The following is a 21,023-nucleotide window of genomic DNA, read 5'->3' as shown; positions in this document are numbered from 1 at the left end:
GTGCTTTATAAATATGCAGGGCGTATGCATTCACAGGTCACCGCCTATAATCCAGGCTAACATTTGTTTGAAAGTTACAACCAGATTGGTTCCCGTAGCTAGCAGAATTGATCCCTTGGTAGCCAGCCTGTCTTCAGCTTGTAAGATCAGATGCTGCATTCTATATATTTATATATATTTGCACGGTAGAGATTTACTTAGGTATGACATTTCAAAAGGTCCACACATTCAGATGTGTAGCATTGCAATTCTCTGTTCCGAAGCAAAATTATCACACTTAGTTACATTTCTGGAAAGTCTTTTCTATTAGATTGCATAGATTTAAAATATTGTATAGGTATGCACCTCATAAGAGCATTTGTACAAGGTAACTCAACATAGCAAATATTTAGACAGTGGCTCTGATAAAATAAACCATCCGAAAGATATTCATACATTTTTATGTTTCACCTTTCTGGCTAAAATACAAACACTGTTATAATACAAGTGCATAATACTTGCAGTCATACAAATAAAAAATATATGTAAAACATGAAAGTGATCTGAATTGCCTGTGCCAATATGCAGATACCGGACATCCAGAAATGCACTCAGAGGGGAGAAGATTGAACTATCCTTCAGTGGGTATAACTGGCTATAACAATTCCCCAATAAATTACAATACGAAACAAATGTTTATGGTATTCACACTTTTATTGCACAAAATAAGACATAGGCAAGGCAGGAAATACATGCCACAAGTTTTGGTTTGTTATGTCTAGATATCCTGGTGCCCAGTACCTAGATTTGCCAGAGTGATTTAGAAGTGTATGAAAGCAACACTTTTTTTTACTATATACAGGTGAAACTCTTGCTGATTAATACAATAGAGCCAAACAATTACTCTCTGAGCAGCTAGTGCATGTTTCCTATAATGTGTTAAAATATAAGAAATAAAATGTACAGTTCATTTTAAATAAAAAAAAAAAAAATTATTACAACCTTTCAGGAATACAGTATGGATGGACAATTTAATGAACATTTGCACAAATAAACCTCTGACGAATAAGAATATCTGGAAGGCACAGTAGCAAAATTATACACTGCCTTATAGCATAATGGGATATCAAACAACATCATGGTCTGCCATGACTTTACTCACTGGTCATGGGCAGAATAGGAAATACCCAGTCATTGCTGAATGAATCTGCTTAACAACATCTTGTAGCACACTTGTTTATGTACAATTGTTTAAAAACCGGCTTAAAAGAGGGGTGGGGTGGGGGCGGCACACACGACGGAATGTTGTAAACAGTCTCCCGAGGTTCTCATCATCTCAGCAGAAAGTCTGTTTTGTGCCACAATTGCAAGTCTTTAAATGTTAGCATCTGCTCATTAGACAAATGTTGTAATCCGCTTGTGCGTCAACTCTGCAGAATTCTTGGTTAATCCACCTTCACAACACTGTAAATCTTCCTCACAAACCAGTAGCATGCAAAGAATCCAATGGTACCTATAATATAAAATAATTAAATAACTTCTATGAAAATATATATATACATAAAAAAAAAAAAAAACACAGATATTTAGCTTTATCTAAGGATCCACACTAACTAATGAACACTGAGATAATACTAAAAGGCATCTTATAAATAGTCACAAAATCAATATGTATTTCTGAATTATACCAGAGCATGTTTAACCACTTTGCTTCTGAGGCTTCTCTAACCCCTATACTGAGCCTATTTTAGACCGGTCACATTGATCATCAATAAAAGTATTTTTTTTTTATCATGCAGTACCCGCGCAAAATATACTTTATATACTTTAAATATATTGTGATAGGATCACTGGTAAAGTGGTCTGTGGCAGGTACATTTGTCCCAGATTCCTGTCTTATGTGTTTTAAACCCCCAGGAGAAAGTCTGCAGTGTAGCAGGCTTGAGTTTCGGCTTTTTGAAAAGCCGGTTTGGGACCTGGGGGTTGTGGGTGAGAGTAGAGGGAGGGCTCCACCCACGGCCACTCCAGGTTTTGGTTCTCGCAGCCTGGTAACAGGCTTGTTAGGGTTTCCACCTGAGAGTGGCCAATATAAGCCTAGTGTGTTTAGGGCTGAGTGTCTCACCTGGGAGAGCAGGCAGGGAGTTTGCTCAGAGACACTTGAAAACCTAACTGTGAGTGTTGTGCTGTGCCTTTGTTGCTGGTGAGGGCATTAGGCCCTGCCAGGTTCTGGTAGTGAGGGAACCACCTGTGAAGTTAGTGCCCCGACAGGGCTAGGATTTATGTTTATGTTTTCTTTATGTTATTTCTGACACTGTACAATAAAGACTGGCGCCGACCAGCTTGTACTCGCATCCAGACTGGTGTGCTGCTTCCCTGCTGCTGTGTGTAAGGAAGGAGACCTCTACCCAGGAGAGGGACCCCTAATCTGACTGTCACAATATGGTGGAGAATGCGGGCAACCACACACACTGAAGTTGCAGCAAGAGGAAAACTTTCCGTTTAAAAATTAAAGGGACAGACACCCAATTTGTGAGTGTGGAAATAACGCTGTGTCCTTGGAGTCCCATAGAGGAGGCGTCAGCCAATGCTCAGAGAGGCAAGGTTCAGCTTCCAACCTACACCCCAGGACAAAATGGAGGACATTATTAAGGCCTTGCTCCAAGCTACCTACAGCAGCTCAGCAGGAGACTAACAGACTTCAACAGGTCGCCATTGAGGAAACCCGCCAGGCCTTAGCGGAAAACAGCCAGGCCATAAGAGAGGTGGTACAGCACCTGGTCGCCCGGCCCAAAGAGGTTACTACTGGTCCTCCCACCCCCACTCACTCCGTACGAGCCAGTCACTTCCTCCAAAAGATGATGTTGTGGAGGCCTATCTCACCGCGTTTGAAAGAACGGCCGAAAGGGAGAGTTGGCCCAAGGAGCAGTGGGCAAGTCTGGTGGCACCTTTTTTGTCTGGGGAGCCACAAAAGGCCTATTTCGACTTATGCCTGGCTGATGCCAAGGACTATAAAAAACTAAAACAGGAGATCCTAACTCGCTTGGGAGTCACCACCTTTGTTCGTGCCCAACGGGTCCACCGCTGGGAGTTCCATAGGGACAAGCCTCCACGTTCACAGATGCATGACCTCGTCCATCTGTCCTCAAAATGGCTACAGCCCGAGACGCTGACAGGACCACAGATCATGGAAAGGGTCGTGATGGACCGGTACCTGCGATCATTACCTGTGACTCTGCGCAAGTGGGTGAGCCATGCAGACCCTAAGTCCGCGGACCAGTTGGTCGAGCTGGTGGAGAGGTACGTGGCGGCTGAGGAGCTGATGAGTATGCCCCACCGAGCCCCGATGGCGCACCGGCGAACTCCCACAGACACTGGTAAGACTGTTCCAGGGAAGAAGGGTGCTGGGCAGTGGAATGTACCCAAGACTGAGGGTGTAGAACCTGGAGACAGGCCTGCCAGGCCAGGAAGGTTCTTGCCCCGTAAACGACTAGACATTAATATGACTCAGTGTTTCCGATGTGGTGGCTTCGGCCATATTGCCGCTAATTGTTCACTTACAACTGAACCTATGCAATGTGATACTGCTCATGTCTACCGCAGGGGGTCTTTCTTTGCACAGACAGCCTGTACGGCTGACCGGCAGGCTGAGACTGATAAGCACATGTGTGTACTCACTGTAGATGGCAACCGAGTAGAGGCACTGTTAGACTCTGGTAGCTTGGTGACACTTATAAAAGCTGAGCTGGTGAACCCCTTGAGGCGTAAGGGGAAAACTGTTGGTGTGACCTGCATACATGGGGATACTCAATATTATGTTACGGCCGAGGTGAACATCGAGACACCATGTGGCTCTGCTATAGTTTCTGTGGGTTTGGTGCATGGTCTGGTGTACGATGCAATATTGGGGAGAGACTTTGCTCACTTCTGGAAGTTGTGGGAAAGCCGTTTTGTTCCAGAGGTGAACAACCCCGATCCATTTGAGAAGGTTGTCAATGTAGTGGAGGAGGGAGTTTCTTCTGAGGCAGAGTTATTCCCTTTTTCTACTATGATTGGCGATCTAGAGAATGCGGAGCGTGACGGTGGCCCGCCAACTGATGTGCCTCCCATTGAGGTGGGAAGTGTTGTTGGGCCAGGTGATCGTCTGCCTGATTTAGAGGTCAGAAGAGAGGTCTTTGCCGTGGAGCAGTTGAATGACCCTACTTTGGTAAAAGCCAGGGAGAATGTAAAAGTAGTTGATGGTAAACCTGTAGACCCTGATAGTCCTTTGGCAATGTGTCAGGATTTGTTATATCAGGTGACTAAGAAGGGGGAAGATATTGTGGAACAACTAATAGTTCCCAAAGCCTACAGAAGAACAGTGTTGGATCTGGCCCATGGTCATATAACGGCAGGCCATCTAGGGGTAGAGAAAACCACTGAGCGAATAATGCAGAGGTTTTTCTGGCCCGGGCTTCATAAAGAGGTATCTGACTTTTGCGCATCCTGCCCTGAGTGTCAGTATCATGCCCCCAGGCCACATTTTAAGGGTCCACTAGTTCCATTGCCTATTATAGAGGTGCCGTTTGAAAGAATAGCGATGGATTTGGTTGGACCCTTAATGAAGTCTGCCAGGGGACACCAGTATATTCTGGTCATAATGGATTACGCTACCAGGTACCCGGAAGCGATCCCGTTGCGCAATATGTCAACCAAGACCATTGCCAGAGAGCTAGTTCATGTCTTTAGCAGGCTGGGTATACCCAAGGAGATACTAACTGACCAGGGTACACCGTTTATGTCAAAAGTCATGAAAGAGTTATGCCGCCTGTTCAAAATTGAACAGTTAAGAACTTCGGTTTATCACCCCCAAACCGATGGGCTGGTCGAGAGGTTTAACAAGACAGTAAAACACATGCTTAGGAAAGTGGTCGACAAGGATGGTAGGGATTGGGATTACTTATTGCCGCATTTATTGTTGGCCATAAGAGAGGTTCCCCAGTCTTCCACCGGGTTTTCACCCTTCGACTTGTTGTATGGGAGACACCCAAGGGGGTTATTAGACATTGCCAAAGTGACATGGGAGGGGCAGTCTAGTCCTTACAAAACGGTGATTGAGTATGTTTCTCAAATGCAGGAGAGAATTGCTGAGGTAGTGTTGATAGTGAGAGAGCACCTGGAACAGGCTCAACAGGCACAGCAGAGGGTATACAACCGCAATGCCCGGTTACGCAGCTTTGCTCCTGGGGACAGAGTGTTAGTGTTGGTTCCCACTCTGGAAAAAAAACTTTTGGCTAAATGGCAAGGGCCCTTTGAAATCTTAGAAAGAGTGGGACAGGTCAATTACAAAGTTTACCAGCCGGGGAAAAGAAAGCCGGAACAGATATACCATATAAATCTGTTAAAGCCCTGGAAAGATAGAACGGTACTGTCGGCCGTCCGAGCCCCTCCAGTAAATCCAGGGCCCTTAGTTCCCGAAGTGACAGTGGCAAAAACCCTGTCGGCAATTCAACAACAAGAGGTCAAGGAGTTTCTGATCAGAAATAGGGTGCTGTTCTCTGACGTACCTGGGAAAACCTCGGTCATTAAACATGACATAATCACTGACCCAGGGGTTAAAGTTAATCTAAGGCCCTATAGGTTACCAGAAGCACAAAGAGAATCGGTGTCGAATGAAATTAAAAATATGCTAGAGTTAGGGGTTATTGAAGAATCACATAGTGAATGGTCAAGTCCCATTGTGTTGATTCCAAAGCCCGACGGGAGTGTGCGTTTCTGCAATGACTTCCGAAAGTTGAACAGTGTTTCAAAATTCGATGCCTACCCGATGCCAAGAGTGGATGAACTGATTGAGAGACTAGGGACGGCAAGGTATTTAACCACTCTTGACCTAACCAAAGGGTATTGGCAAGTACCGTTAACCGATAGCGCCAAACAAAAGACAGCTTTTCAGCGCCAGAGGGCTTGTTTCAGTACAAGATGTTGCCCTTCGGGCTACATGGGGCACCTGCTACCTTCCAAAGAATGATGGACAGGATTCTAAGGCCCCATAGACGGTATGCGGCTGCTTATCTGGATGACGTGGTCATTCATAGTCCTGATTGGCAGTCTCACTTACCCAGGGTACAAGCAGTGTTGGACTCCATCTATAAGGCAGGTTTGACGGCCAACCCAAAAAAGTGTTGTCTAAGCATGGAGGAAGTAAAATATCTGGGATACACCATTGGCAGAGGCCTAATAAAGCCTCAGCTCAATGAAGTTGATGCCATACAAAACTGGCCACGGCCACTGAAGAAGAAGCAGGTGAGAGCCTTCTTGGGAATTACGGGGTACTACAGGAGGTTTATACCCAACTTTGCCACCATGGCAGTCCCACTGACTGCCCTGACCAAAGGCAAACAAACAGTCATGGTAGAATGGAGTCCTGAGGCAGAGAAAGCTTTTCAGGAGTTGAAAGTAGCGTTGTGTTCCCAACCAGTCCTGATGACTCCTAATTTTGAAAGGGAATTCATAGTACAAACCGATGCATCAGAAGTAGGTATAGGAGCGGTCCTGTCCCAGAACAAGGAGGGTGAGGAACACCCTATTTTCTATCTAAGTAGAAAGTTGAATGTACATGAAACTATGCCACAGTGGAGGAGGCGTTGGCCATAAAGTGGGCACTAGAGGCTCTCAGGTACTACTTGGTTCGAAGAAAGTTCAAATTGATCACTGACCATGCCCCTTTGAAGTGGATGTCCGAAAATAAGGACAGTAATACGAGAATTACGAGATGGTTCTTGGCGTTACAAACTTTTAAATTTTCAGTGGAACACAGGCCAGGAAGCCAGCTGGCCAATGCTGACGCGTTGTCACGCGTTCATTGTTTTGGGGCTTCAGTTGTTCCGCCCCACAGGTCGAAACAAAGGGGGGGGGGGGATATGTGATAGGATCACTGGTAAAGTGGTCTGTGGCAGGTACATTTGTCCCAGATTCCTGTCTTATGTGTTTTAAACCCCCAGGAGAAAGTCTACAGTGTAGCAGGCTTGAGTTTCGGCTTTTTGAAAAGCCGGTTTGGGACCTGGGGGTTGTGGGTGAGAGGAGAGGGAGGGCTCCACCCACGGCCACTTCAGGTTTTGGTTCTCGCAGCCTGGTAACAGGCTTGTTAGGGTTTCCACCTGAGAGTGGCCAATATAAGCCTAGTGTGTTTAGGGCTGAGTGTCTCACCTGGGAGAGCAGGCAGGGAGTTTGCTCAGAGACACTTGAAAACCTAACTGTGAGTGTTGTGCTGTGCCTTTGTTGCTGGTGAGGGCATTAGGCCCTGCCAGGTTCTGGTAGTGAGGGAACCACCTGTGAAGTTAGTGCCCCGACAGGGCTAGGATTTATGTTTATGTTTTCTTTATGTTATTTCTGACACTGTACAATAAAGACTGGCGCCGACCAGCTTGTACTCGCATCCAGACTGGTGTGCTGCTTCCCTGCTGCTGTGTGTGTGTGTAAGGAAGGAGACCTCTACCCAGGAGAGGGACCCCTAATCTGACTGTCACAATATATATTTAATTTCTAAGATAGTGAACTAAATGAAGCAAACAAACATCAAATGAAGGCACCCAAGAGTTTATTGAAGCCAAGGAATATGTGGGTATTAGAACCTCCCCATCTCTGGACTTGGTGGGTTATTTATCAAAGCTTGGAAAGAGATAAAACACCAATCAGCTCCTAACTGTCATATGTCCGTTAGGAGCTAATTGGTTAGTACTTTATCGCTCGCCAAGCTTTTATAAATCTCCCCCTTAAAGCTTTCTGTAGTAAAGCCTGTTATTCTGGTGATCACCCACCAGGTAAGAACCACTAAAGGGGCACACTGCCTGAAAGAGAGGACTCTCCTCTTTCAAACAATGGCATCTGAGAATATAGGTGCCAGGTGGAGAAGATTGGGCACTTCCAATGCCCACCCCTTCCCTGCTCTACTAGTATATCTGATGTGCAGGGTGTTACTGTCTGGTGATCACCAGATGATAACCACTAAAGGAGTTCTTATTTGAAAGAGGCACTCCCCACTTTCAAATTTGGGTGACCCTCAGTTTATTGAAACCAGAATGTGGTGGTGGTGATTGGGGTGAGTCAATGATTTCTGTAGATCACCAGACAATAACTACTCAATAAGTGATCACATCCATAAGCCTCATCCCCCACATGGCTCCCAATGGCAGAAACTAGCAGTGGGAGGCTTTTAGGTAAGTTTTTCCCTCTGAACTTAGCACTTTTGCGTTATATACTAAAGACAAGTTCTACTATTTGAAAAAACATGTCATAAGACAAATACAATGTAAAACTATTACAGATACTACTAGTCACCTTTATGAATCAAGAAATGAGGTTATGCTTTACAATAAGGGGCACATTATAAGAACGCTATCCCCAGTCACAGCACTGGCAGCAATGGAACCATTAAGATGTCATTAATAGCCATCAACCTTAATAGCAGCGCATGAATGTGCATGGAAATGATTTAAAAGGTAAATTTTGAGTGTACTAAATAAAAGAAAGTGGTCTTCCATTACATTAATCAGAATGTGGAAAAGACAATTAAATCCCAGAGATAAGTTCTCAAAAATGCCACTGGGATAGAGACTATGAAGTTGCTCCATGCACCCCATAAAATTAGTTTTCTTGTCATCTACAATTAAAAAACACTTTTTTTGTCCTTCTCCAATCATTTTTGTGCAGACCATACAAGATATAGATTATATTATATATATATTAGTCTCGTGCGATTATATTCAAGGTGACAGCACAATCATCACAAGTCAGTGAGAGCAGCTGATAGGGGATGACAAACTGTTTGTAAGGAGTGTGAAAACAATATGTAAGGAATCCACATGGATGATGTAAGTGAAGCCGTTGAACACAATAACACGTCAGCTTTGGAACAGTGGAGTTTCTGAGAACTGGCTACAAAACATTTGAATACGGTGAATTGCTTGGACTGGATATTTGATGGAACATATTTATTTGTTTTTTTATTACTGTGTTGTCTTGTTGGCAGCATTCATTGTGCCAATATGTGTACTAGACATTCATTTGCATGAAACACTAATATTTGATCTTAAGGGATAACTATATTGAAATAACACAAAACAGTGGGACACAACCAATATTGATTTCCAGCATGGTTTTTAGATTTGGTATTAATCAATATTCTGTATAATATTCTAATTGTTCATGGATTATTAATATCATTAATTTCCCTGTGATCAACAATTATTAAAATTGTGTTTGTGTCAACTATATCTGAACTCCAGATTTGTGGATTTCTGTACGCAGCCATATGGAGATGCAAAGAAAAATCCATGAGTCTGGCGGTACCTTAAGTGTGGCATATAGCACTTACTTACACACGTGAAAAAACATGTGTAATTGGAATGACCCCAAAGTGTGCACACATAAAGAGAAAAAAAAAATACACTGTACAGATTTCTTTAAAAGCTCAAATACTTAAGTGCTTAAAAAATGCAGTGTTTAATATAGACACCTTCAAAAGGTACAAGAAATACTTTCTAAAACTATCCAAATGCAGTGTTATGTGCTTCTCTCCTTATTTGCGTACTGGAACCACCAGCACTATAGCAAGTATAGACATTTATTTTATTTGACATTTTATGAAATGAGACCTTTGAAGCACATGGCAACAGGAGCACTGAGCTTTACATATGTTTGATGGAATATGGTAAAGCCAGATCAAGAATTTACTGTACGGTTTATAAATAAAATAAATGGTTTTAAATTAAGTTCCCAAGTATAATGAGCTATACAGTAATTATATGGCTGTCTTGCTCTATGGCAAGTCTTTTTGCAACCATAACGCTCTGATTAGAACATCAGTTACAAAACACAATATTTCCTTGCATATATACTTATAAACCTTTACTCTCATAGGTGTCAATCACAGAGTAATACAATGTATATAGCGAGAGAGAGAACAATTTTAAAATCACAGCAAATTCTTTTAAGTGCTGCAGTTCAGGATAAACTTGCAAATGCAGTAAACTATTCTACTCACATTGCCAGTAATAAAAGCAAATTCTGTAAATGTATCCAACTCAATTTGAAACATTGGCAGAAAGAGCACTAAATTAGAGTAACTTAAGGTTGGATCTGTCTAAACATACATTAGGCAAGTGAAAACATACACTTGCAGACAACTGCCTCGCTGAATTTCACAGCAGATTGGAATTAATTAATTGACATTTCCCATGAAGTGGGCTTTCCTCTACTGTAGAAGACAGCCAGCAGTTTTTTATAGCGCCTGCTCCAAACACAAAATTGGCTGCGTAGGCAAATATTTACTGTGCTTCCAAACAAGAACCAGTAGTCACAGCAACTAAAGCAGTCCAACTACCTTGCTTGCTTTTAGATAAACACCCTCCTGTATAAACATTGCAGGTGATACTTGGTAAGGAAAAAAGGGAATCTTCCTATTGTTGTCCATGACAGGCCAGTATGAAGGAAAGGCTGTAAATCACAAATTAATACTAACCACCAGGGCTTTCCCTTTTCAAAATGTTATCAAGCAAATCAAACCATTAACCCTTTATCAGGGGATGCAATCGGGAAGCCGGCTGACGTAAGCCCGACAGCCGGCTTCCCGACTGCTTTATCCCGGTGAGGGTTAAATGACAGGCGCCTGTCTAGACACCTGTCATTTTTCCGACACCATGAGACCGATGCACTGCGTAACCCTATTGCCAGAAGGGACAGTCTTGCTTCAAGTAAATGAAAAATCTTGTGACAATTTAAGGACATCATCTAGCATTTGATTACTAATAGGGAGGAAAATCCCAGGATTGGCAGGATCCTGGTATTTTAGGTAAAATATACAGGGATTTATGGGATTGAACTGCGCCAGCCAGCACTGAGCACTTTGTTCAGAGCGCGCTGCCCCAACCCAGCAGGCAGGCTGTGTGGGCAAGACATCAGAGGTCAAACTGCGCAGCACCATGCCAGCTATCCCCCTCAACAGACGCGCCTGACCACCTGTGGAGGTAAGCAATGATCCCTGTGCCATTGACTCACTGAGCAGATTGCCTGGACTGGAGTTCTGGCACCATGTGAGCGCCGCCACTGCCTGCTGTGAGTGACACTGGTGGTGACTGACACTGAGCCCGATTCAGCATGGATCACTATTCTGCTTATACACACGCAACACAGTTGCTAATATCAGCGGTGACCTGACTCAAGCGCGGCGGAGAATGATTTCCGTGCAGTGGAACGTTCTCAAGCCCTTCGAACTTGCCACATGTGAAGTCAGTTCAGACACTGCCAGCTTGAGTCAGGTCATTCCCCTCATCAGGCTTTTGCAGAAGCAGCTGGAGAAAGTGAAGGAGGAGCTAAGACGGAGCGATTCCACTCGGCATGTGGGACTTGTGGATGAAGCCCTTCATTCGCTTTGCCAGGATTCGATGGTGGTCAATCTGTTGAAATCAGACCACTACATTTTGGCCACCGTGCTCGATCCTAGTTTTAAAGCCTATGTGGTGTCTATCTTTCTGGCGGACACAAGCCTGCAGAGGTGCAAAGACCTGCTGGTGAAAACACTGTCAGCTGAAGCGGAACGTGACACATCAACAGCCCCTTCATTTTCTCCAGCAACTGGGGGCGCCAGGAAACAACTTAGATATCCTAAGTAACCCGCTAGTGGTGATGCAGGGCAGGCAGGACCAAGTTTGGACATCTGGTCCGGACTGAAGGACCTGCCAACAATTTCTGACATGTCTACTGTCACTGCATATGATACTGTCACCATTGACAGAATGGTGGAGGATTACATCGGAGACAGCATCCAAGTAGGCATGTCAGACAGTCCGTACCTGTACTGGCAGGAAAAATAGGCAATTTGGTGGCCCCTGTACAAACTGGCTCTATTTTACCTAAGTTGCCCCCCTCCTCCAGTGTGTACTCCAAAAGTTTTTAATGCAGCCGGGAACCTTGTCAGCGAAAGGCGTAGGAGGTTGCTTCCACAAAATGTTGAGAAGATGATGTTCATCAAAATGAATTATCAATTCTTTCAGGTAGACCAGCCTCCAGAAAGTACAGAGGGACCTGTGGTGGTGGATTTCAGCGGGGACAAATTAATACTCTGTGAGGATGAGGATGTACACAACACTGAAGAGGGTGAGGAATCAGTGGATGAGGATGAGGACATCTTGCTTCCGTAGAGCCAGTTTATGCAGAGACAGAAAAATTGCCAGCTTGTTTTGTGGGGGCCAAAACAAACCAATCATTTCAGCCACATGTGGCAGACCCTGGCGCTGAAATGACTGGTTTGTTAAAGTGTGCATGTCCTGTTTATACAACATAAGGGAAGGTGGGAGGGCCCAAGGACAATTCCATCTTGCACCTCTTTTTTTTTTCTTTGCATTATGTACCGTTTGGGGCCTAGTTTTTCAAACTGCCATCCTGTCTGCCACTGCAGTGTCACTCCTAGATGGGCCACGTGTTTGTGCCGCCCACTTGTGTCGCTTAGCATAGTCATCCAGCTACCTCGGTGCAACCTTTTGGCCTAAAAACAATATTGTGAGGTGTTCAGAATAGACTGGAAATGAGTGGAAATTAATGTTATTGGAGGTTAATAATAGCATAGGAACACAAAAAAAAAATTTCTGTGATTTTAGCTGTTTTTATGCTTTTTTCCCCAAAAAAATACAGATCCAAAACACAAACCACAGAAGGGTGGTTTTGACAAAACCAATCCAGAGACAAAACATGAAAAGTGGACGGTGCACACCCCTAATTTAAAGGAACGCCTTTGTTAGGCTCACAAATATGAGATCATGAAAACTGGGTGGCAACTTGGCTGCTGGCCCACTAGTACTGCTGCTGCCACACTTTGTCCTGCCCCAATGAGTGTGCTCCCTGTCACGTGGTCCGACGCTTGCAGTAGATTATATCTGCAGGTGCACCAAACAGCAAACCCGCGTCTGATAACCTGCGTGGGTTCCCTTCGCACTACAGGAAGGACGAAAAGTTCCTAAATTTCTTTGTTCTACACAGATAAATGGAAATTGCATTGATAAGATCTGGGGTATATAATTGTCTGCAGCCAACCAATAACAAAAAAAAAAAAAAAAAGAACAGAAAAAAGTTAAATCTCTTGCTTGATACGAAAAATATAAAATACCTTAGGTTAAAAAGACTGGTTAGTTTGCAACACCACACAGTCCATATATAATGTTCAAAAAAAGGCTCCATACACCACAGAGCGTGTAGTTTTCCCACTCAATGAACAGATGTGATTGCTACTAGAAACACCATATTTGGTGCAAGCCAATTGAGGGAGACATCTTGCAAAGGCAAATAGGGTTTCGACATCAAGAGCATCTAGTAGGAGATTAAAATCCCAAAAAGACATAAAAGGCTTGATACAAGGTCAAATTCTGCTAAAAAAAAAATAAAAAATGTATTACAAATAAATTCAAGCAACACCAATGGTGCACCTGAACCACATTCTGGTTCTTGAGGGACAACGCCATAATCATTTAGTCTTGGATCCTGCCATCATTAAAGGGTTTACCTTGAAATATTTAGTCTAATTACTTGGTCTAGAGAAGCTGAACTGCAAACCTACTAATTGAGTAGGTCCAGTTTACAATTATGCATTGCAACCTTGCTTAGGAAAGAATGCCTATAGGGTTAATAACATTTCTAGGATGCAGAGACAATTCCTTACAGGCAGCATTTGAGACTGAAGTTGATGAGCTACATGCTGAATTTTGACAAGCCATTTCCCTGACAAAGACCAGGTCTATCCATACCCCCAAGAACTGTAGCTGTTGAGAAGTAACCAGATAACTTTTCGCTGTACAGTATTGATGTTACGAACATGTTCCAGCAGGAACTTCATCGCCTAGGTTGTTCTGTGTCTGTTGATGTTTAATGCATCAAGATTACATGAATGTAATACAAATAAGATCATACCATTATTCTTTATTTTTCTGAGCGCAGCTAAAAAGAACTACCGGCACTTTGGTTAAGGTTCTTAGAGAAGTGGACATTCCAAACGTGAGACACGTTAACTGTACAAATGTAGCCAAAAACAAAAGAATCTGAAAATATTGAACTACAAGAGAATAAAGGAACTACACATCCTGTAGGTTTATTGATACAAGCAAGCCTCCTTATTGACTGTACTAACTCCATGCGTAACTCCATGCGTAAATGTCTTGTGGAAATTTATTGCGCTGCCTCATAGTGAGAACTTTTGTCAAGCCCACTGATTTATTTTTTTTTCATAAGGAAAAGCTTGGAATAGAAGCCAGTGCCACTCTGCGTCAACTTAACAGGAGATGATACTTCTTCCAAAAAGTGTGAAAACTGTTATGTAAGGTCTCCAATTCATTTGAGAAGATGGGACTCCAGGTTTCATCATGAGATTCCCTCGGAGTATAAAGTAGAATTCTATTTTCTGTTCTTGGTTAAGAATGTTGAAAGCTCATTTTTCTTTAGCAGTGAGGTGAGCATCCATGTCTAGACTCTTGGGCCCAGGTTTCCCCCAAACAGAAAATTGGCAGCAAACAGAAGTATGGTAAAAAGATTCTTTGATTGTGGGCCTGTCACCAGTTAGCGAAGCCATATGGCTCTCCTGACAACTACGGCTAGAGCAATACTTTTGTAAGTGCCCCTAAGGAGGCCTAGGAAGAGGGAGCTTTGGTTATTTGGGGAATTGCTTGGGCTCTATGATGTGGAAATCCACCTTGAAACTGCAGTTTCTTCAGCATTATGTATATTTTCTCTTCTACAGGTCTATGTACTAAGCCTTGGAGAGAGAAAGTGGACAGAAAAAGTACCAATCACCTCCTGTCATTTTCAAATACAGCCTGTAAAGTGACAGTTAGGAGCGGATTAGTCACTCTCTCCCCAAGGCTTAGTGCATAGACCCCCTAGTCTGCACAAAGTGACCTGCCATAGCGCTTCTAAGTGCAGAAGATGGATTTCCCTACCCGCATTTGTTACTTGATAGGGAAAGATGTGACACCCTGGGGATGCTAGTTTCTACTGTCTGCACCTCCATAGGTGTGCAACTGGGAACATGTAAGCTAGTGGTCTTCAACCTTGGCCCTCCAGCTGCTATGGATCTACAGATCCCAGGATGCCTGCCACAGTTTTAGCATGCTGTTATATCAAAACGGCGGCAAGGCATGCTGGGATGTGTAGTTCCACAGCAGCTGGAGGGCCATGGTTGAAGACCCATGATGTAAGCTAACAGAAAAGCAGTGCATGCATACTTGTCTAACATTAAATTATTTTTCCTCCTACCGAGTTTATACCTGTTCTGCACGTATTTATTAAGGCCCCAAATACATATCAATCTTCCAATAAGTGTATATGTAAAACAAAAAAAAAATGGGTATACTGTAGATATGTTGGGGTAGATGTACTAAGCCTTGAAAAGTGAATAATACCCCTTTCAGACATACAACCCGGGAAATTTCCTGCTCAGACCCGGGAATTTCTCCTGTGCAAATTCCCGGGTATTTGGTCGAGACCCCCCCTTTCACACTACAGTGTCTACCTGGGAAATTCCCAGGTAGACCCCTTTCAGACAAGAGCAGGGTTTTCCTTCTTACCTGCCTCTTCTCTGCCGTCTGCTCCTCCCAGCCAAAAGCCAGCCAATCGCAATGCAGTTTTTTTTTTTTTTAATTATAATTTTTTTAACATTTATTTTAATTCCCTGGTGGTCCAGCAGCAGTGCGGGCGGCCTCTGTGGCACAGCCTCCTATAGGACGCCCTGCGCTGTCAGCTCAAAGCAGCAGCGCTGAGCGTCCTATAGGACGCTCTGCGCTGTCAGCTACATGCAAAAGCTGCTTGGTGCTGCCCGGGAGTAGTAAATTCCCGGGTAGCACCATGCAGACAGAAGCAGGGTAATTTCAGGGAAAAACCCTGGTCGATTGCAGGGGCGGCTACCTGGGAACATGTTCCCGGGTAGGCACCTTTCAGACAGACTCGGGTACCCGGGAATTTGGCCGAGGCAGGCCAAATTCCCGGGATTCTCGAGATGTCTGAAAGGGGTATTAGTGGAGAGAGTGAAAGTACTAACCAATCATCTCCTATCATTTTACAGGTGGTTTTTGAAAAATGGCAGTTAGAAGCTGATTGGTTGGTACTTTATCACTTTTCAAGGCTTAGTACGGGATTGGTATGAAATACCGCCGGCCCTCTGGCCGGCAGTTCGAATCCAGGCAGCGGCAGGCCGACAGAAGCAGAGATCCTGGCAGCAGAAGCTCGACAACGCTGGAAACCCCGAACTTCGTGAGGTAAGTAAAAACTAACCTAACCCTCCTTAGGGGTGCCTAACCCTAACCTCCCCCCCAAGTGCCTAAACCTAATCCCCCCTGCAAGTGCCTAATCCTAAGCCCCCCCCCTTCCCCGCTGACTAAAACTAAGTCCCCGAGGGGGTGCCTAACCCTAAGTCCCCCCCGGGTGCCATAAACCTAACCCTCCCACCCCCGCGGCTGTCCGCTCAGGGCGCCCGGAGTGGGGAAAATGACAGGCGTCTAGATAGACGCCTGTCATTTAACCCTCGCCGGGATAAAGCAGTCGGGAAGCCGGCTGTCGGGATTAAGACAGCCGGTTTCCCGATTGCATCCCCTTAGTACATCTCGCCTTACTGATTTGTTAATAAGCACCCTAGCCTACATCAAGACATGTACAGTAATTGCATGCACTTTGCAATAGACACATTGCGGCAGAAACTTTCTGTATTTTACCATCGCCAGATCATCTTTTCATGCAGGGAAAAACCAGTGTTCATGTCAGTGCTTCTAGTTTGTCACGGGAAGGGCATTGTGTAATATCCATGAGATCAATTTCCCCATGACTCTAAATACAATCGGGTATCCATGAAGTATATTGATGTCATCTTAAGTGTGGGATAGGCATTGACCGAAATCCTACATTGACTGGCAGCAAAATAGTTAAACCACACTAACTACATTTTGAGAGGGAAACACATTTGGTTGTCCCTCATCAGCTTATTTTATAACCAGGAATAAGATCAAACGAAACACAAAACAAGATGAGCAGTTCTGAGAATTGGTTTTATAATTACTACTTACCTGTAAACAGGAAAAAAATTAGAACCATTATCATCGTGTACCCAAAGTACAAAATGGTGCTGGCAGTTCCTGTTATTTTAAGCTTTGAGAAGAAATAATGAACTGCATAGATAAAAAGATAAACAGCAGTGAATCCGCTCGTTAGGAAAGACCTCCACCACCAATGGTAATCCTGCCAGAAAGTGGAAAAATACAGAAATTGAATAGAGCATTATTTAGCAAATGTAATATGAATCCATCTTTGATGTAATATAAAAATGATACAGAGAAAATAGGCACATTACAATTACCAAATATACCAGTGTAGTGACAGTTTAAAACTGTAGTGATTACATGTTATGGTGGCACTTGGGAAATAACATACAAGTCTGTTGCCAGAAATGTACTAAAAAAACCTTTTCATTTCAGTATTTGAGGATAATTGGGCTTCACTTAAGTACATCCAGATTTTACACCTGAATGCCATTTGCCCATGTTCATTAGGTGAGAGGTGGGCGAGGTACAGCCTGAGAGGCAATTCTGGCTGGCCCACTGCCTCCAACCACTGCACAATGACATGCCGCCTGCCCAGCCCACTTTCACAACCGTGGCTGCCGACGAGAACTGCCAACAGCCGCACGCAGCCAGGTACAGATGTGCTCCAAGGAATCGGTATGATTTGGAATCCCGACACCAGCATCCCAGCAGCAGTGGAAATCCCGATCATCCTCAGGTAAGTATTAGCTAACCTAATTCTACTCCCTAACCCTCCCTTAGGGGTGCCTAACCCTAACCCCCCTTCCCCGCTGCCTAAACCTAACCCACCCCGTGGCTATCTGCGCTCGGCACCCGGCATCCCTTCGATCGGGATGCTGGGCGTCGGGCTCCCGGCGTATGTCTAATGACAGGCTTCAGCATATCGCCGCCTATCTTTAGACCCTTGCCGGGATAGGACAGTCGGGAAGCCGGCTGTCGGGATTAGGTCCGCCGGCTTTCCGACTGCATACCGTGCTCCAGACTCCCCCTATTAAACAGGCATGATCTAACTGCCCCAAAAGGTGCAGTGTGACTGTTGCTGACGTGCCTCCCAAACCCCCCACCCCCTCAATCATCAGGTGCATGATTTGGCTGCTCTAGCAGACCCCTAGAACTGGCAGAGATGAGGCAACTGGAAAAACATTTTACCCAGACCAGTCCCTTGCACTTGTATGGTAAGCAATGGGGCATATTATACGGAATAGAATTTTTTTTTAGATGTGATTTACTGTGGGTTTTTTTCTTACTGATTTTATGTGTTTTTTGCAGCATGATGTATTCTGTTTATGCTTTTGAATAAAGCCTTGTAACATCTGTTTGTATTATGTTACATGTCTCATTATCATTTGTAACGGGGAAAAAAAAACATGTATAGGATAGGGATGGGTGAGAGGAGATGGGTGTTCGGGGTTAGAACAGAAAAATACTAGTACGTAAATACACTCAAGTGCCAAAAGTCATGGTATAGATGCCTAGTACCGTGTAGGACCCCTCTAGTGCAGCAACTCAAAGTGGCAAAGATTCCACAAGTGGATGGCAGATCTCTGGAGAGATGTTGACCAATGCCATCTGGATAGCTTTGCACAGGTTCCTGATATTTGTAGGATCTTGGGTGTGAATGGACTTCGCCTGACATGAACCCAATTGAGCATTTATGGGATGTGGTGGTGAACTTGGTGGCCACATAATTAGTCAGAACTCTCCAGAATGCTCCTCAATCAAATTCTAGACAACTTGGGACAGTTCATTATCCTGGTGGAATATTCCATCATTGTGGGGGTACATGGAGTCCATGACGGGCTGCAAATGGTCATCAAGCAATGTAAAGTAGCGGTTACTGGTCATTGACAGGAGGACCAGCAGACTCAAGCCATCCCACTGAACACATCCCACACTATTATGGAACCACCATAATATCTGCACGGTGCCTTGTTGACAACTGGGTCTGTGGTCTCATGGGGTCTGCGTCACACCCGAACGCTGCCATCAGCCAGAAACAACTGGAATCGTGACCACTCACGTGTTACCAGTCCTCCAGGGTCCAATTAGTTATGTCACAAGCCCAGATGAGGTGCGGTGTCCGGTGTTGTAGTGTTTACAGAGGCACTCTGATGTTTCTTCTGCTCCCATATTCCATGGAAGCTAAAAGAACGCTGAACTGACCTGTTGGTAGATCTAGGAATGCTGAATGTCCACACAACTTTGGAAATGGAATGTTCCGGTAGTTGGGCACCCACTGTCATGCCCCGTTCAAACTGTAATTCACGTCGCCCTTGCCATGAGTAGCCTAGCCGGTGTTCAAACTGACTCACAAGATGTCGGTCTGGGCTTTTCCAAGACGTCATAGTATGGTGACACCACCTACCATTACAACTACATACTACTTATCCCATGACATTTGGCACTTCAGCATACATAGGTGTTTATTCTGAGTACATCAGCTTTTCCATCTGGAAGCAGCTGCTTACTTACTATATTATGTAATGAGTGAATTGACATTGAAAACCGACATAGTAAATACACATTTTAGACACAAACACGCCATCTATAGCAGTCCGTTTTAAAACTAATGCTTAGTAAAAATATTCCCTTAATGTTTTCTATATTATATCAGTGTTGATTTCCCTGATCTATTTATCTTATTAAATGTTTAATAAAAGGATTCTTTATTTACATTTGAAGGAGCAATTTGGTCAATATAGTCACGTTACCAGAGTACCCAACGTAAAGCATGTACGAGTTCTTGTACACAATGAAAATCTGAAAGGATTGAATTTGATCAGCTAATATGGAATAAAAGGTTTAACAATGAACTCTGGGGGATATAGTGCAACAAGGAAGTGAAAAGTATAAATTCTTGTTGGCCTAGCTTCTGAACAGATCAGTGTAATCATCCACAAGTGGTCACTGACCCAGCTGTTCTGTTTTGCCAAACAGATTGTGGGCACCTTTTCTTTGCACAGTACTGCATACCGTCAAGACTAGAAGGGTTTATTTATAAAGTGGCAATTTATCAAAAGTTAATATTTTCTGTTATTTTTAAAATAGCAATTTTATTAAAGGCAAAACCCAGGCTGGGAAAAGGTTAATGAGTAGCTATACTGCCGGTATACCAAGGGTGAATGAGCTTCCTGCACAGAATCCAATGTAAGCAGCATGCCTTTCCCACCCCTGACTTTGGTCCACACACCTACTGTACTTTTCACATTCTATGTGTGAGTCTCTACTTTTCCTTTATAATAGCAATCCCCTTTCTTTGTACAATTATGAATGTGTACACGAGTCTGTCTCGTCATTGTGCCCTACCCCATCAAGTTTATTTTATATCATTTTGCACCTCTAATCCCTAATGAGGCTATGACTAACATGTACAATTACCACTACAGGTAACTTTTTTGAAATTTCATTAATTCCAATTAAAAAACAAACACCACCACTCATCTATAATAATAATAATAATAATAATAAATATATATACACACACCCCTACTATACACACTCACTTTTTGGAACAAAAAAGTGACAAAGAGCCAATCACGTTTAGTAGATTTATTGTGAAGCAGCGGGCTGCTGTTGCTGACTATTGGATGCTGTATTATTTATATGTGACCATCACAATATATCTACTAAACGTGAGTGTTGGCTCTTTGTTGCAAAAAAAAAAAAAGTGAGTGCATATATGAAGTTTGTATAAACCAGGCACCGCACATTTGAAGAATTTTCTTTCAGGAGTGCTGTCTTGTTTCTAGAGAGAGGTGTATGTATGTATGTATATACATACATACATACTGATAATAAATAAATAAGTATATATATATATAATATATATATATATATATATATCAGTGATATTATGCTATCAACATACATACATAACCACGCTAACCATGTACTGAGCATGTCCTAAATGTGCTTCATGCCAGGGCTACATACTCCAGATTAGTAATTGTTATATTATAG

General features: G+C 43.5%; 1 protein-coding gene across 1 annotated transcript in view; it reads right to left on the bottom strand.

The window, feature by feature from the left end:
* Positions 1–674: 674 nt before the first annotated feature.
* LOC148534771 (transmembrane 9 superfamily member 2-like) overlaps positions 675–21,023 on the bottom strand; it is a 108,250-nt gene continuing 87,901 nt past the window's right edge. The window contains exons 16-17 of the mRNA XM_088465785.1: positions 17,049–17,220; positions 675–1,492 (exon numbers count right to left, since the gene is read on the bottom strand). Of these exons, the coding sequence (XP_088321911.1) occupies positions 1,425–1,492; positions 17,049–17,220 (240 nt within the window). The 3' untranslated portion in view covers positions 675–1,424. The remainder of the gene's footprint in view (positions 1,493–17,048; positions 17,221–21,023) is intronic.

The sequence above is a fragment of the Taudactylus pleione genome, unplaced genomic scaffold (genome assembly GCF_031769625.1).
Source record: "Taudactylus pleione unplaced genomic scaffold, aTauple2 ptg000064l, whole genome shotgun sequence".
NCBI lineage: Eukaryota > Metazoa > Chordata > Amphibia > Anura > Myobatrachidae > Taudactylus > Taudactylus pleione.
The sequence above is the reverse complement of the archived record's forward strand: the minus strand, read 5'-3'. Positions and strand labels throughout refer to the sequence as shown.